Raw genomic sequence first — 18,559 nt, 5'->3', positions numbered from 1 at the left:
TCACTACATAAAGGAAAACACTTGCATGGATTTTATACTGTGAATAGCCACTTTTATTGTACCCCACAAACACCATACATACGTACGTTGATGCGGGAAACGAACACTGGTTGTTTTCTCCATAGAACCTCACTCGCAAAGAGAATGTATCAGTGTCCTGTCGACTATCGACTTGTCACTCCCACAGATAAATGGGAACTGTTCTCGCCAGAATGCCGACAAAAAAGACACTACAACTGTAACAGTTGAAGGTCAAAAAGTTGTGAAAGTGAAGAGTACATGACTCACAGTATTAAACTTTTGCAATTTATAAGAGCAAATATACAATTTCACATACTGGAAGATCAAAATTTTATGCACTACGACCTAAGTGGGTAGTTCCGCACCCATCTAGAGATGTCTGTTTATGTGTGTACTGCACAAATTTTGAACTTTGTGTGGTAACTTTGAAGAACTTACTGGAGCACATGGCATATGACACCTCGTTTGGGAAAGTGAAGTCATTAGTAGTCTGTGACGTAAAGTGAGAGACTTGTTTTTTTTGAGAATATGGTGACTGCCCTGGAAAGGGAGGACTGTCTTTACATACACTTGGCCTGCAAGACGTAGCAGATAACTTTGCAGAAATTACATATGAGACATGGGAGGAAAGTACACTAATTAAGAAAACTGTTGCCTTTGACAGTTTTGTTGATGAACTTGGTAAATGGTCAGTGAAAGCAGTAACACACCAGCATCTGAAGAAATTGCAACAACACATTGCAGAAGTGAAAGGGTGTGTACAGGCTGAAGAACTATGTTTAATGCTTGACTGTGATTTTGCTGAGAACTTGTCTGTAATTCTCCCACAGGAAGTACAAGGGTATCATTAGAGCAATGACCAGGTTTCAATTTTTACAGGAGTGACATATTTTCAAAACAAGACTACAAGTGTTGCAGTTATAAGTGATGACACTGGACATGACTCAGCACATGCTTTGCTAGCAATGTGCAATATTCTTCAACTGCAAACAGGGACGGAGAAGATCATCATTATTTCTGATGATGCTCCAAGTCATTTTAAAAATCCATACCAACTCTTTGAATTGAGTAAGTCGCTTGTGGCAACTGATTGGGTATACAGTGCTACAAGTCATGGGAAGTGGCCTTGTGATAGTGTAGGCTGAAGCACCATGCTGCAAAACATAATCTTTCCATACCAAATACAGCTGTGATTGAGAATGCTGAGAATTTTATGAGAGTCATGAAATCTTACATATCCTCTTTTGTCCTAAGAGGAAATTCAAGAATTCCGTGAGCAGAAAAAAGAAGAATGGTTCAAACAGACTACTCCTGTGAAAGGAATTCAGAAGACACATTTATGGACTCAAAATGATGGGTGAACTCATACTGCACGCACTTTAAAGGGCAAGAAAGAAGAAATTTTGTTCATTTGGCCAACACCTCAGAAACAGAAGGATAATATTCAGATTAACAACCTGAGAAGGGAGACGTTTGTGGCGTGTGTGTATGACTGTGACTAGTGGATTGCAGAGATTATTGACAACAGTTATGAGTTAAATGAAACTGTAGTGAACTTTATGTTAACACAAGGACCAGCTGCTGGATATAGGTTTCCAGCTGAAGGACATCAACAATGCCATCAATGCTCACTTCCCGTTTATAATGTTTTGAAGATTGTAAGCGCTCCAGTTCCTATTGGTTCAACAGGAAGGCATCACTTTATATCAAAGGAAGATAGTGATCAGTAGAACACATTTTCAGTTCATTGACTGGCTAATTTCAGTATAAAACAGAGTGCACAGAAGTTTTATAAATTGAAAACTTTATGTCTTTGGACCTTTCACATACATTTTGGAACCATTTAAAATGGTTGAAAAATGAGACAGACTCTTACTCATCTTTAAAAACTAAAATTATGCTAAATAAGGCTAGGTTTTGATTTTTATGAGCCTCTTATGTGATGATGTGGTAACAAAACAGGTTTTATGTAAGGCAAAAATTTCAATTGTTTATAAAACCTGTTCAACTGAAAAGTTGAAGCTCTCCTTTTCAGGGAATGTAGAACTATATGGTACTGATCAACAACAACAAAAAAAACCAAAATGTTATGGGTTGGCATTTTTGGAAAAAATAGAAAGAAAGAAATTTCATAAATTACAAAAAAGTTCAGAATGTTACAGTAAAAGAACTTTGACAGATAAGTCCAAATGGAGGATTTCTTTGTAATCATAAAGAAATTATCTTTCAAATAAAAAACATCAAAATATCTAGAACTGTTCCAGAGATAAAACTTTTTCCAAAATTCGCATTTTCAAAATGGTATCTGCAGGGTTGTATTTCGGAGAAGAAATTTTTTTGGAGGGAAAAAAAATGTGTTCCTTCATTTTAACATATTATGCTAAATTCAATAACATCCAAGACTACGATGGTAAGATTTTTTCCTAGTCTGCCTGAACTGATATGGACTATGCCTCAAATTTTCCTTGGTCTATTCATGAGTGGAATGGAAAGAAAAGTGCTAAAGTTTCTTCAATCGAGAAGCATGATGTAGATATCATCAGATTATCTCCATGCTGCTGCAGGACCAGCATACAAAGAGTTAATGACAGATGTGACCAAGAAGACCAATACTATTCTGAAGAATGCAAATCTGCCACAGGAAAATATACAATAACTCCAAAAAAAGGCACTAACAGCTTTTCACTTGTATAGGTTTCTGAAAGTGCATTGCAAAGGAAAGCACCTACATAGAATACTAAATGCCATCACCTCTTGAACCCTTTTGGAATGCACAACAGCACCAGGAAAGTCACTGTATGCTCCTATATGCAAATTTAATTACAACTGAAATTCTAAAGAATGAAACATAAGAAGACTTTTTGATCTACAGCACAAATGTCTACAGAAAGAAAATTAATGTTTAGTGGCTACCTGAATTATTGAACGAGGTGATTTGGTATGCCTCCACACAGGAAGGCCAAGTACATAATACCAAGAATCAGGCTGAAGAGTCTCTGTTTGGGGTGTTGATATAATATTTCCACCTGCAAAAATAATGTTATATATAAAATACATAGTCATATTACTAAGGAAATTAAACACTTGAACAGGCAGCCAGTTTCAAACTACTTACATTAAAACTCATACTGAAAAGTATTTTGAGGAGGAAAGTAGCAACTCACCATATAGCTCAGATGCTGAGTCACAGATAGGCACTACAAAAAGACTGACAATTACAGCTTTAGACCATTGGCTTTCATCAACAATAGACACACACACACACACACACACACACACACACACACACACTCAAACAAACACAACTCACATACACGACTACAGTCTCAGGCGACTGAAACCACATTGTGAGCAGCAGCAACAACGCATGATGGGAGTGGCAACTGGGTGGGGGTAAGGAGGAGACTGGGGGAGGGATAGTATGGTGGGGGTGGTGGACAGTGAAGTGCTGCAGGTTAGACGGAGGGAAAGGGAGAGGTAGGGAGGGGGGCGGGGGGGGGGGGGGGGGGAAGTAGCAGAAAAGAAGAGAAATAAAAAGATTGGGTGTGGTGTTGGAATGATGGCTTTGTAGTGCTGGAATGGGAGCAGGGAAGGGGATGGATGGGTGATGACAGTGACTAACGAAGGGTGAGGCCAGGAGGGTTACGGGAATGCAAGATCCACTGCAGGGAAAGTTCCCACCAGTGCAATTCAGAAAAGCTGGTGCTGGTGGAAAAGACCCATATGGCACAGGCTGTGAAGCGGTCATTGAAATGAAGGATATCGTGCAGGAGAGCTGGTGTTGGTGGGAAAGACCCATATGGCACAGGCTGTGAAGCAGTCATTGAAATGAAGTGTATCGTGTTTGGCAGCATGTTCAGCAACTGTGTGACCCACTTGTTTCTTGGCCACAGTTTGCCGGTGGCGATTCATGCAGACAGACAGCTTGTCGGTTGTCATGCCTACATAGAATATAGCACAGTGGTTGCAGCTTAGCTTGTAGACCACATGACTGGTTTCACAGGTAGCCCTGCCTTTGATGGGATTGGTGAAGTTAGTGCCAGACTGGAGTAGGTGGTGGTGGGAGGATGTATTGGACAGGTCTTGCATCTAAGTCTATTATAGGGGTACAAGCCATAAGGTAAGGCATTGAGAGCAGGGATTGTGTAAGGATGGACGAGTATATTGTGTAGGGTCGGTGGACAGCGGAATACCACTGTGGGAGGGGTGGGAAGGATAGTGGGTTGGACATTCCTCATTTTGGGGCACAACTAGAAGTAATCAAAATTCTTGTGGAGAATGTAATTCAGTCGCTCCAGTCCTGGATGGTGCTGAGTTACAAGGGGAATGCTCCTCTGTGGTCAGATTGTGGGACTTTGGGAGGTGGTGGGAGAATGGAAAGGTAAGGTACAGGAGATTTGTTTTTGTAGAAGGTTAGGAGGATAATTAGTGTTGTAACGGCGACCGGAACGGTTGTGGGGTAATAGTGACGGAAACGTGATGGGACCCGCAGAGCGGCCCGCAAACAACAACACAACAGGAGAGGACAGACACGACCAACGGAGGACCTAACGACACAACAAGAACAGACAACAGAGTAACGAACCAAACAAGACAATCACATCCACTGGAATAGAAACACGAAGTCAATACACTGTCTGAGACGATATGCCCTGAGACACAAGGCAATGTCAGACTGCTGGCTGAGCGCAAGGCAGGTGCTTAAGTAAGCTATCTGGGGCATCGCTATTGGCCGCTGGGAACATGTGTTCCACTGTGGCGCCCTCACACTAAAAGTGGGCCAGGAGGTGTGTGTCGCCACAGCTTACGGCGTGATGGTGCAGAGACCTCTATGGGTGTTCAACGTCCATGACGTCTGGTGCGGATTCAAATTCCGCAGTGCATAGTACCAGACACCTCCCTCCTGAAACTTGCGCGTAGGGGTGGAAATGCCACGGATGGTACCGAGGTGGGCGGCAGTGGGAGGAGGAACTGGGAATATCAGCTGCAATTGGCGGGGAAGAAGGGTCGCCCAAGGTATCCATGACATCCAATCCAGAGTCCAGGGCAGGGGATGGAGCCGCCGATCCACCCGGAGGTGGAGAGGGCTGGCGGCAGGCCCGCAGGGAGACGATTACGGGGGGCTGGGGTTTTGACTTGAGGACCACGTCCGCACCCGAAGCAGATAGGGAAAGAGGCGGTGGCGCGAATCCCAAGGCAGCATGAGGGTGGAGCTGATTATGATGGCGGCGCTCCAACCCTTTTGACGTCTGCACCGATGTCACATGCCGCCCATAGGCCATGACGACCATGGCGTGTGTCCAACACGCCTTGCACCTGTACTCGCGGGTCCACACGGCCGTGCCAGAGGCATACCGCTGCAAGGGCCAGGAGTGGGGGCGGGAGGACAGCATCAGCGAATGTAGCAGGTTGGGCGGCTGTCGCCCATGAAGGAGCTCTGCCGGACTGCATCCGTCACCGGGCGTAGTGCGATAGGTGCTCAAAACCAGGGTGAAGATCGACGTGGTTGGGGAGGCATCGACCGCCCTAGTCAACTAGTGTTTAAAGGTGCGGACAAGCCTCTCCGCCGCGCCCTTGGATGAAGGGTGGAAAGGGGGGCTACGGATATGTTTGATACTGTTGGCCTGACAGAAGTCGTGGAAGGAGGATGCTGTGAACTGGGGACTATTGTTGGAGACCAACGTGTGGGGCAGGCCCTCAATGGCGAGAACCTGTACCAGAGCCATGGGTGTAGCCTCCGTGGTGGTGGATGCCATTCGGACAACATATGGGTATTTGGAGTAGGCATCAACGGTGAATAACGACATGGACCCAAAAAATGGGCCCACAAAATTGATATGGATGCGATCCCAGGGCCGGTGAGGCACAGGCCAGGGGGCAAATGACTGAGGGGGGCTTGCCTGGTGATGCGCACAGACAGTACACCCACGGACCAGGCGCTCAATATTGCCATCGATGCCGCGCCAATACACATGCTGGCGAGCCAAAATTTTCATATGGAACATACCCCAGTGCCCGTGGTGTAACAAACTGAGCACCCAAAGCCGCAATTCCAGAGGGATGACCACCCAGTGGGCATCTGACTCCGAGGCCAACAAAAGCCATGGAGAGCCTGTGGTATAGGTGGCGCCAGGGGCTGAAATCGGACTGCATCCGATGAGTAATATAGGACGCCCACCCGTGGACCACATAGTTGAGAACCTGCTGCAAGGCAGGGTCGCGGCGGGTAGCCGCAGCAACATCAGCAGCCATAAGAAGAAGACTGTCTCGCACATCCCGGCGGGCGGAATCAATGTGAAAGCAGAGGACCTCCTGTTGGTCAAAGACATGGTCGGTGCCTGCTGGGAGACGCGACAAAGCATCCGCATTAGTATGCTGGGCGGTGGGCTTATACCGGATGGTGTAAGCATAATTACATAAAAACAATGCCCAGCGCAGGAGACACTGAGCCGTTTGCTTGAGAAAGTGAGAGTGGGGCCCAAAAAGTGTAACCAAGGGTTTATGGTCCGTCAGGAGGGTGAACTTTGCCCCAAAGAGATAGGTGTGAAATTTTTGGACGGCCAGAGCCTCCTTTTCAATCTGGGAGTAGTTCCGTTGTGCTGAGGTTAATGTCTTATAGTCATAAGTGATGGGCTGTTCGGAGCCATCGGCATCCCGGTGCATAAGGACAGCCCGAATGCCGTATGCCAATGCATCAGCTGCCACAACCAAGGGGCAGTCTGGAGAGAAGGGAGTAAGGCAAGGGGCGGACTTCAGCATCGCCTTTAAACAGAGAAAAGCCTGGTCCCAGGCAGGAGTCCAAACAAAAGGCACCCCTTTGCGACGCAAGTGATTGAGGGGTTGAGCAACAGAGGAAGCCTGTGGCAAGAACTTTAAGTAATAAGTAAACTTTCCCAAAAACACCTGCAGTTCAGATATTTCCATGGCACGAGGAAGGGCCTCAGTGGCCACGACATTATGACCCAAAGGGCAAATGCCATCCTTGCTAAGCCAGTGGCCTAAGTATTCCACTTCCGGTTGAAAAAAACAACATTTGTCCAGCCGACAGCAGAGACCAGCAGACTGCAGAGCGTAAAATAAGGCGCTGAGGTTTTGCATATGTTCCTGGCGGGAACACCTGGTGACTAAGATGTCATCCAGATAATTCACACATGCAGGGATAGGCTGTGTAAGCTGCTCCAGGAATCGCTGGAAAATAGCCGGCGCCAAAGAGACAGCAAAGGGAAGGCGCTTGAACTTATACAATCCGAAAGGCGTGTTGATAACCATGATGTTCTGAGATTCGGCATCCAAGGGCAACTGGTGATATGCCTCAGCCAGGTCGATCTTGGAAAAATACTCTAACCCGGCAAGCTTGGCAAGAAGGTCTTCCTGCCGGGGAATAGGGTAAGTGTCAGTGAGGGACTGAGCATTGACTGTAGCGTCGAAGTCCCCACACAGCCGAAGGGACCCATTGGGATTCCGTATGACCACCAGTGGTGTCGCCCATGCACTGTAAGTTACAGGTTCCAGCATGCCAGCAGCCTGGAGCCGATCAAGTTCCTGCTTGACCGCTGGCCGTAAGGCCACCGGAAGGGGCCGGGCCCGGAAAAAGCGAGGCTGTGCATCCGGCCGTAGGGTGATGTGTGCCTGAAAGCCGGAAGCACATCTGAGATCCGGTGCAAACAATGACGCAACAGCGGAGCACAGATCGTCCAAGTCCTGAAAGAGAACAGCCGTGGAAACGACCTTAACTTCGTCGGAAATTGAAAAGCCAAAGAGTTGAAACGCATTCAGGCCGAAAATATTCGAAGCCGACGGATGGTCGACGACAAAGAGGGTAAGGAGCCATGGAACCTGCTTGTACGTCGCCTGAATGACGAACTGCCCACTAACGGGAAGGAACCATCTCTGTAGGCGACCAGACGGCGAGAGGAAGGTGACAACACAGGAGAGCCCAGCCGCATATACGTTGCCATATTAATCAGGGAGACAGTGGCCCCAATGTCGACCTGAAAACTGACATCCCCTGTGAAAATGCGGAGCTTGAGGAAAAGCTTCCGCACTGATGGGTTATCCAGTGGGATGACCGATTGCAGAGCATGGACGGTATCTTGAGGTCCAGGAGGGGCAGGACTAGATTGAGTTGAGCGACTACGACAAACTGATCAGATGTGGCTCTCCTTGAGACACAGCGTGCACGTTTTCCAGCAGTGGGGACAATCAGCCCACGAATGGGCAGTAAAACACTGTGGGCAAGATGGAAGTGGGCCACGCGACCGGCGACGAGGGGCAACTGAAGGCGCCGATGCCATAGAGACATCGCACAACGGAGAGTCCCGACGGCACTGGCCTCTGTCGGCCAGGCCACGTCGACGTCGCAAGGGCAAAACCTGTCGAGACGCTGCGATCGCCACCACCTGCACTCGCGCCATAAGATACTCATTAGCCGCTTGAGCAATTTCAAAGGAGTGGGTAATGCAGAGAATCTCTTCCAAGGAGGGGTTGTCTAGTTCCAACGCCGCAGTACGGACCTCAGAATCGGGAGCCAGCTGAACCACCACATTCCGGATCAGGGAGTCCGCATATGAAACCTTACACTGCTGATTGGCGCACGTAAAATCGCATCAACAGCTGAGACCCTACAAGTCCGTGACCCAGGAACGATACGATTGACCAGGCTGTTTATGGTACTGGTGGAACTCCAGCGGAGAGGCGACCACATGGTAGCGTTGGGAATAATAGTTTGTCAACAAAAGACAGATCACCTGGAAAGAGATAGCCACAGGATCGGACAACAGTGCCAACTTGTGGAGAAGAAAGAATGTGCCCGGAGAGGCCCACGACAAAAATAACAATCGCTGCAAGTAGTCGTCTGTGACTTGGAAAGTAGGTTTCCCAGTCCTCTTTTGCATCATTAAAGGGTGGAAACAACAGTGGACGAGGGAAAGCATTGGACACCAGAGGACTCAGAAGCTGTAGCGGTAACATGTCCCGGGCATCAATTTTGTCAGTTAGCAACTGCAGCGACTGTTGTAAGATGCCTAACTGGAGCTGCTGCTGCTGCATGAGCTGCTGCTGTTGCTCCAGCAGAGAGACCAACTTTGCCTCCATACCAACAATGACCGCCATTTACCTCGTCACCAAAATGTTGTAACAGCGACCGGCATGGTCACGGGGTAATAGTGACAGAAACGTGGCAGGACCCGCAGAGCAGCCCGTGAACAACAACGCAACGGGAGAGGACGGACACAACCAATGGAGGACTTTACGACATGACAAGAACAGACAACAGAGTAGCGAACCAAACAGGACAACCACGTCCACTGGAATAGAAACATGAAGTCAATACGCTGTCTGAGACAATATGTCCTGAGAAGCAACGCGATGTCAGACTGCTGGCTGAGTGCGAGGCAGGCACTTAAGTATGCTATCGGGGGTGCCGCTATTGGCCGCTGGGACCACGTGTTCCACTGTGGCGCCCTCACACTAAAAGTGGGCCAGGAGGCGCGCGCCGCCACAGCTTATGGCGTGATGGTGCAGAGACCTCTATGGGTGTTCAACGTCCATGACATCTGGCGCAGATTCAAATCCCGCGGCGCACGGTACCAGAATTAGGGTCAGTGAAGGCTTCAGTGAGACCCTCAGTATATTTCGAGAGGGACTGCTCATCACTGCAGATGCGACGACCATGGGTGGCTAGGCTGTTTCGAAGGGACTTCTTGGAATGGAATGGGTGGCAACTGTCAAAGTGGAGGTATTGTAGGTGGTTATTAGGTTGGATATGGACAGAGGTACTGATGTAGCCATCTTTGAGGTGGAGGTGAACATCGAGGAAGGTGGCTTGTTGGGTATAGTAGGATGAGGTGAAGCGAATAGGGGAGAAGTTGTTGAGGTTCTGGAGGAATGTGGATAGGGTGTCTTCATCTTCGATCCAGATAACAAAGATGTTATCAGTGAATCTGAACCAGGTGAGGGGTTTAGGATTCTGGGTTTTTAGGATGGATTGCACCAGATGGCCCATGTATAGGTTGGTATATGATGGTGCAATGCAGGTGCCCATAGCTATACCCCGGATTTCTTTGTAGGTAATGCCTTCAAAGGAGAAGTTATTGTGGGTAAGGATATAGTTGGTCATGGCGACTAGGAAGGAGTTTGTTGGTTTAGAGCCATCGAGCATTAGGAAAGGTAGTGTTCAATAGCGGTAGGGCATTGGGCATTAGAAATGTTAGTGTACAGGGAGGTGGCATCAATAGTGACAAGCAGGGCACCTTGTGGTAAAGGGGCAGGAACCTTGAAGAGTCAGTGGAGGTAATCTGTAATTTATTTGCATGACACATATAATTACCTGCATAGCAATTGGTAGTACAATATAACAGTATACAATCTAATTTTACTTAATAACAGGAACTTAAGAATGTAGTCCAAATTATTTGACATAATAATACTTTAGATTTTAGTTTCTACAATAGGCTATAGAACCACTGCTCAATGAGCCACGATTTTAGATGTTTTTTGAATGTCTCTTCAGTTATTACCTTCAGATCATTTGGAAGTGCATTGAAGTATTTTGCTCCATTAATATATGGGCTGTTTGCAGTTTTTTCAGTCTTCTGTGTATCATATGGTAATTTTGTACTTGTCTAGTATTGTGATCATGAATTTATGCATTACGACATGTATATTTCTTATCTTCTACAGATAATACCATTATTTCAAACATATACATAGAATAGGTAGCCAGAGTTTTAAATTCTGTAAACAAACCCTTACATGATGTTCTAGTATCTTTTTTGCCTACTATTCTCAAGGCTCTTTTCTGTAGTTTAAATACTCGCTCTACATGAGTTTTGGAAGCCCTGCCCCACAATGCAAGACCGTATGCTATAAATGGATGTATTAAAGCGAAATTCATCATCCGCATTGTTTGAATATTGACATATGAAGCTATTCTTCTTAAAACATATAGGCTAGGTGATAGCCTTGCACAGACATTGTCAATTTGTTGTGTCCATAGTAGTTTGCTATCTATGCACATGCCTAGGAATTTACACTCACTGCAGATTTTCCCTAAAATATTACTATCTTGAGACTCAATACAAGTTTGCAAGTCACCAACACTGAAGGGGATTATATTTGTTTTTCAAAGTTGACTTTTAGATTGTCATTTTCAAACTTTTCCTTTGCAATATCTATAATTTTTTTCTACCTCTATGCTGAGATTAAGAATATCATTTCCCCAACAAAGGCCTGAAGTGTCATCTGTATACATTGTAATGAAGGTATAATTTTTTACTATCTTTGGGAAGTCATTAACGTAACATACAAAAAGGAAGGAACCAATTATCGATCCCTGAGGCACACCAAATTTAATATTCCTGACCATTGACGTATAACTTTTTAATGTTTCTCCATTATTGTGTGAGATTGAGATACACTGTCTTCTGTTTTTTAAATATGATGTGATGAGGTGCAATATTTTTCCACTTATGCCATCTCTGGCCAGTTTTGACAGAAGTACCTTATGATCAACCTGATCAAAAGCCTTTGATAGGTCTAGGAAAACTCCAGCTACTTGCATGCATTATGAATAGGATGTGGACAGAAAACTTCAAAGAAGTGCATAATACTGATTTTATTATTAACCGCTGCTTACACAATTTGTTCAATATGAGCGGCAGAGTCATTGATGAGATGCTGCATCCATAAAATGACCTGGTCAACAGTTGCTCAAGCATTTCTGGTGGAATCTGAACAACATGTTCCTGTATACTGGCCTTCAGATCGGGTAGAGACCAAATGTGTCCATGGTAATTGCATTGTTGTACATATCCTGAGCCAAAAGTCATATGGATTCATATCAGGTGACCTTGCAAGCTATGCATCTGGGAAACCTCTGGAGGTAACACACTCATGAAAGGTTGCATCAGGCAGATCTTTCGAAGAGCCACATGAGTTATTGCCCCATCTTGCACGAAAACAAAAGTTTCCAAACAGTTGTGCTGTTATGTAGAAGCAATCGCATGCTGTACAATGAGATCTCGATAATGTGCAGACATCACAATACACCTGACAGGCCCTCTGGCGACATTCTTTTCAAAGAACAACAAACCGAGAATAAAGGTGCTTGTGACTTCACATCATACAGTCACATACAGCAAGTACAATGGCTCTTCATGCACAACACATGGTTAACAGTACTCCAAATTTGGCAGTTCTGTGTATTCCTTGGAACATTGCCTGGCCATGTGTCATCAACTTCAGTCTGTGCCAGAAACCAAAGAGCAAATTCAGACGGTTGCTGTGAGTCATGAGATTTTGGATGCTGAGCCATCTGGATCTTGTGTGGATAGCAGTGTAAAATAGATTGTAAGATTTTCTGTACTGTTGACTATGGGATGGACAATTCTCATAACATTGCATGAATACTAGCCCCGCCCTGGGCACACGCTACATGGTCAGTTACAGCAACAGTGACCTCGTCTATAACTTCCACTGGAGCAGGACGCCCTCCTTTTCCAGGCGCCACACAAAGCTCACCCATGTTTTCAGATTTCATTATCATCTTGTTTAAACCATTTAATGACATTGGACCTCTCCTCAGATATTTCAGTCAGTGATATTCTCGCAATGCAGTACTGTAATTACTAACATTCACGTAAAACTGTTTCACTACAGCACATGTTCTATATTCTTGATAGCCATATTGTTCACTCATGTTATGGCTTGTCAAATGACAGCATTTATATCATACCATCATACAGACAGTGTACAGTGCCAAATTTTGACCCAGTGGTCACAGGTGGAGACACACGACAAGTATCTGACTGCTTGCTGCCTGTGCACTGAGGGTTATTGCTTCAAGAAGAAGCATTCACACTTTATCCAGGGAAGTTCCAAGAATTGAAAAATGAAGGAAAAGGCTCTCTATGGATTCTTTTTGCTGTTCAATGAAAAACTTTATTTTGTTGTTGTTGTCAATTTGAGCTGTCTATGTAATAAATATTCAAGTCGACAGTAAGTTTTAAATTCGTAACGTCTCGTTTCAAGTTTTAAACTGTTTTCCCTACTCTCAGCTCATAAGTTGGTAGGCTTGCTTAGAAAGACCAAAATTAAGGGATTTTTAAGGGTTAATACTATACATATGTACTGCAGAAGCAAAATGCATATGTTAAACAATGGAAAGTTCAGGACGGAATAACTACCGGTATGTCACGATGAAAAAGACAGATTGCTACTCAAAATGTAAAAGAGAAGCTGACCTGCAGACAGACACAATGAAAAGACTGCTATACATATAAATCTTTGGCCAAAAGGCTCTATTCTGAAATAGAAAACATATACACTTTCACACGAGCACAACTCACACACATGACCACTGTCCCTGGCCTCTGTGCCAGATTAATGTTATTATAAATATATGTAGTTTATATTAGTAAATTGGTAAATAAAAATATGCAGTTTGATTATCCAAATAAATTAGTTTTCCAAACCTCCATGTCCATGCTCTGCTGTATAGCAATTTAAACTAACAGATACTGGCTACAGAAAAGATCATTCTTCATGGGTATCACTCACTCAGATCTTTTTTTTTATGGATTAACTGAGGTTCTGAACAAAGTTTCAATGCCGAGAACAACAGAATCTTAAGTGGAGACTTAAATACAAACACAAACATCGTGGATGAAATCAGTAGCAGCTTAAATATTCTTCACAGTTTTGGCATGTCAGTTGGTCAACAGTGCAACATAAACCTCAGTATCAGTAATTGAACATGCTGTTACAAATATAAACACAAACACTGTGTTGTGAATATAAAAGATCTTGAACTCTATGCTTATATTTGCCAATTAATAAAAGTGAAAGGTGCATTGTATAAGTCCACAAGACTGCAAACCTATGAAAAAATCTTTCAAACCCCAAAATTCAAAACTTTTCACAGGTATTATTAGACCAAAGCCAGGCTGAAGTGTACACAGAAAACAATGTAGATGAAAAATTTTCTACATTCTTTACAATATTTAAACTTCCGAAAGTACCCACATTAACAGCAATGATCATTAAAAACAAATAGATAACAACAGACATAAGAAAGTCCTCCCAGGCCATAAGCATCTCATTTCTGTAAAACTCCATATTGAACCACAGTCACTAAACTATTAACAAATATCTAAAATATTAAAACTGAAGGAACAACAAGGTAGGAACTTAAAGAGATAAGACCTGGGTAAGTTGAAGGACCAGAGATTATTGATAGTTTCAGAGAGAGCATTAGGTAACAATTCACTGAAACAGGGGAAAGGAATACAGTAGAAGACAAATGGGTACCTGTAAGAGATGAAATACAGTAGGCGACTGAGGACGAGACAGGCCAAAGACAAGGCTTAGTAAAAATCACTGGATGTCAAAGAAGATACTGAATTTAAGTGATGAAATGAGAAAATATAAAAAAAAAGCAAATGAAATAGGCGAAAGGGAATGCAGAAACCTAAAAAAAATGAGACTGATAGTAAGTGCAAACTGGCTAAGTAGGAAAGGCTAGAGAACAAATGCAAGGATATAGAATCATGTATAACTATGGTAAAGAAAGATACTGCCTACAGCAAAATTAACAAGGCTTTAGGAGAAAAGAGAAGCAGTTGTCTGAATATCAAGAGCTCAGGTGGAAAGCTAGTACTAAGCAAAGACGGGAAAGCTGAAAGGCAAGAGTAGTGTATAGAGTGGCTTTACAATGGAAATGAACTTAATGGCACCATTATAGAAAGGGAAGAGGACAGAAATAAAGATGAGATAGGAGATATCATACTGCGAGAATTTAATGAAGCACTGAAGGTCCTAAGTTGGAACAAGGCCCCTGGAGTAAACAACATTCCATCAGAACTACTGATATCCTTGGGAGAGCCAGCCATGACAAAACTATTCCACCTGGCATGCAAAATGTACGACAGAGGTGAATTACTCTCAGACTTCAAAAATAATGTGATGATTCCATTTCCAAAAAAAGCAGGAGCCAACGTATGTGAATATTACCAAACTTCAGTTTAATAAGCCATGGTTGCAAAATACTAACAATAATTATTTACAGAAAAATGGAAAAACTGGTAGAAGATCAGTACGGATTCCAGAGAAATATAGGAACACATCAAGCAATACTGACCCTATGACTTATTATAAGTTTCGAAATGTGGTGCTCCAGAAGAATGCTGAAGATTAAAAGGGTAGATCATATAAATAATGAGGAGGCACTGATTACAACTGGAGAGAAAAGAAATTTGTGGCATAACTCAAATAATAGAAGGGATTGAGACCTTAACTTTTCCCATCGAATTGAATGTTCAAATAACTCACAGGCTTGCTGCCGGGTAACATTGTCTACCACCACCGATATTTTAACAGGAGCACACCCTGCCATTCTCAAGGCACAACTGCAAGAAGGAAGCAATGTGCAAGGGAATTTAATACCTCAGTTCACAGAGGAGAAACAAGGAAGATACCACGCACAGAACAAGTAACCGTAGAGTCAACACACAACCAAAGATAACCAACATCAGAAATATCGATAGTGACTATTAATCAACAGGTGAGGTAGCACTAATTCTGTCCCTCTGTTTTTTGATGAGAGACAGAGCTGGATTCCAAGCAGCATTTAAACAAAATCCACTATCTCTGTTTATAAGGTTGCTTGATAGTTTGGTTTCAACAGCTTCATTAATAACACTATCCCAATAGCTGGACGTGCAAGCCAGAAGCTCCGTGTTGTATTCCATAGGATGACCGGTGCCAAGGCAATGTTCTGCAATAGTGGATTTGCTCGGCTGTTGTAAGCGTGTGTAATGCTTATGTTCAATACACCAGTCTTCCACAGTCCTAATTGTCTGACCAATATATGACATGCCACAACTGCAAGGAATACGATAGACACAATGTCATCAGTATGCTATGCCCATAGTGTCTTGTCATCATTGTTTAACAGATGATGCTTTATAGTCACATATTATTCCAATATACACTATATCTGTATTTTGACAAAGCCAATTACGTGGTAAACATGCTGGACGGCTAAGAAATAAACATATGGAATCATTTTTGGGGGATTCCCATACACAAAACATGGACACAGTTTTCAAACTACAGAAAAGAGCCATTACAATAATAACTAAAATTAGTAATCAAGCTCTGAAAATGATCTGTTTAAAAACCTGGGGAATCTAACTACACCATTATCTAGCAATCTGTTTTGCACATCAAAAATAATGTCAGCAATTATCTCATGAACAACAGCATTCATGATCACGGAACAAGAGCCATTCTAAACTTACATTTACCCAAGTGCAAACTAAGACAAAACAGTATTTTCTACAGGGGGGGAAAAAAACTAAACTCCTCCTGAACAGGCCATGAAGGCCCAATGGTACCAACCGGCCGCTGTGTCATCCTCAGGCCACAAGCGCCACTGGATGCGGATATGGAGGGGCATGTGGTCAGCATACCACTCTCCCGGCCGTATGTCAGTTTCTGAGACCGTACAGGGGAATAAAACTGTACAATAAACTGTCCCAGATAATTAGAGAGACAACTATTACCCAAATATTTAAACAGTCAGTTAAAGCATCCCTCTTAAATAATTCCTGCTAAGTCAAGATTACTTAAGTAATAAGTCATAATCTAATAATTCTTATTGTAAAATCCTATGCCCAGGATCTGTGATGGGCAGTTCTTACCTATTACCATTTCCTTGAGCTCAAAATCTCATTCATCGTGGTGAGATGCCGACTCAGTTTTTCAAACGGATCACAAGGACAACATGAAGAATTCAATAAACGAAGTATCGTCAAAATCCCCGTGCGTGCGCACTTGTGTGTGTGTGTGTGTGTGTGTGTGTGTGTGTGTGTGTGTGTGTTTGTGTAGCATAGTGTGCTCGTGTGCAGTGACCAGTGATGGGATACAAATGAACATTTTTACTGATACTTTTAAATGCCTTTAAGGAAGATTTTTCTGAAGGTATTTTCTTGGAACACAATGCTGTATAAAAGAAAAATGAAGACTGTAAAAAAAACTGGAGAAAAGTGAAACCTTTCAGAACACTGTGTCCACAAATAGATGTTAAAAATTAAGCGGGTAGACTGAGTATGAAATGAAGAGTAACAAGAAATAATATGCATGCAAATAAGTTTGCAGAAAAAAGCGACACATTAGTATAATATGATAATGAAATAATAAGTAACCAGCTGCATAAAAGAAATTTAATTTTTTTACTGGTCTTGGGCACTTGGTGCCCTTCTTCAGAAGATTATTAAGGCGCTCAGGAACAGTTATCTTACCACTGGAAAGAGGGATTTTTTTTGATTTTTTTTTTATTTTATTTTTTTATTTTTATTTTTTTTTTTTTTTGGGCGGGGGGCGGGTATTGTAGCAGAAAATAATGTTAGTAATATAATTATGTAAACCTCAGTGTTCACAGTGTGTTATGTACTGGGCATATGCAGGTGGAAATATTCTGATAAGAAGAAATGGATAGTAGCACCAACTCAATGGAAAGACTCATGACTACATTTAGAATGTTTTCAAAGCAGACAGTCTAAACATATTACGTCATATGCAGGTAACATTGTTCTGAGAAATAAGTCATAAAATGAAGTTCAGGAAAGTAGTACAAAAAAAGCACTTTAAATTATACAGCATGACACATTCTTTGTTAAACTTATTTAATTTAGATTTCTACTAAATGTATGCACTCAGGTATTGCCTGGAGTTATCTATGGCTGTACCTGAAGACTCAAGAGCAAAATCAGGCATTTCCAACTCATCACAGGAACACAGACAGCAACTGCTTGACTGCTCCTTAGAGCTGGAGTCTGTAAACCCAAAACAATATACTCTTAGTACCAGAAATAATTAAATGAATTTTTTACCAAGTAATATAATAGCATTTATGTGGATTACTACTGTTACTAATATTGGCTCTAATTTTTAAACTGGATGTCTCATTACACACTAGATATAAGAGGGACTGAACAATACACAGCATTGGATGCTACTTGCTGTGACATGTTGAAGATCTTGTTAACACCTCTGTCTTGTCAAAAAATAAATCTCCCATGCCTTACCTACACAAACTCTTAAGACACCATGTACATCTTCTCACCACCCCCTTCATCACTCTCTACCATCCAGAGTTGGAACAACTAAATCAACTATACCAATTGTGTCCTGAAATGATGAATATCTTCTGCATAATGCTTCTCACTATGGTAAATTGGTGCCACTTATCCACCCAATTTAATTAACATCCTTGTCCATCCCAATGTGCCTTCAACACACGACCAAAACCCCATGGGTATACCCTTGTGGAAGATTTATATGCAAGGTCTGTTCCATACATTTACTCACACCTACCATTCTAAGCCTGCCATTTCCAACCATGTAAGGTGGTGCATTTGTAAAAGACACTTGACTAGATTTCCAGAGAAGTGAGGTTCAAATCTCCATCCAATTTTATATGATTCTCCTAAATTTCTTAAGGCAAATGACAGAATGATTCCATAGAAAACAATGCAGC

The 18,559-nt window shown here is 43.0% G+C and overlaps 1 protein-coding gene across 1 annotated transcript in view; it reads right to left on the bottom strand.

Annotated features, from left to right (window-relative positions):
* LOC124594150 (nuclear migration and anchoring protein unc-84-like) overlaps nt 1-18,559 on the bottom strand; it is a 176,258-nt gene that overhangs the window by 18,780 nt on the left and 138,919 nt on the right. The window contains exons 7-8 of the mRNA XM_047132506.1: nt 17,769-17,855; nt 2,935-3,047 (exon numbers count right to left, since the gene is read on the bottom strand). Coding sequence (XP_046988462.1) covers nt 2,935-3,047; nt 17,769-17,855 — 200 coding nt within the window. The remainder of the gene's footprint in view (nt 1-2,934; nt 3,048-17,768; nt 17,856-18,559) is intronic.

The sequence above is a fragment of the Schistocerca americana genome, chromosome 2 (assembly GCF_021461395.2).
Source record: "Schistocerca americana isolate TAMUIC-IGC-003095 chromosome 2, iqSchAmer2.1, whole genome shotgun sequence".
Taxonomy (NCBI): Eukaryota; Metazoa; Arthropoda; class Insecta; order Orthoptera; family Acrididae; genus Schistocerca; species Schistocerca americana.
Note: the sequence above shows the minus strand (reverse complement) of the source record. Positions and strands in the feature narration are given on the sequence as shown.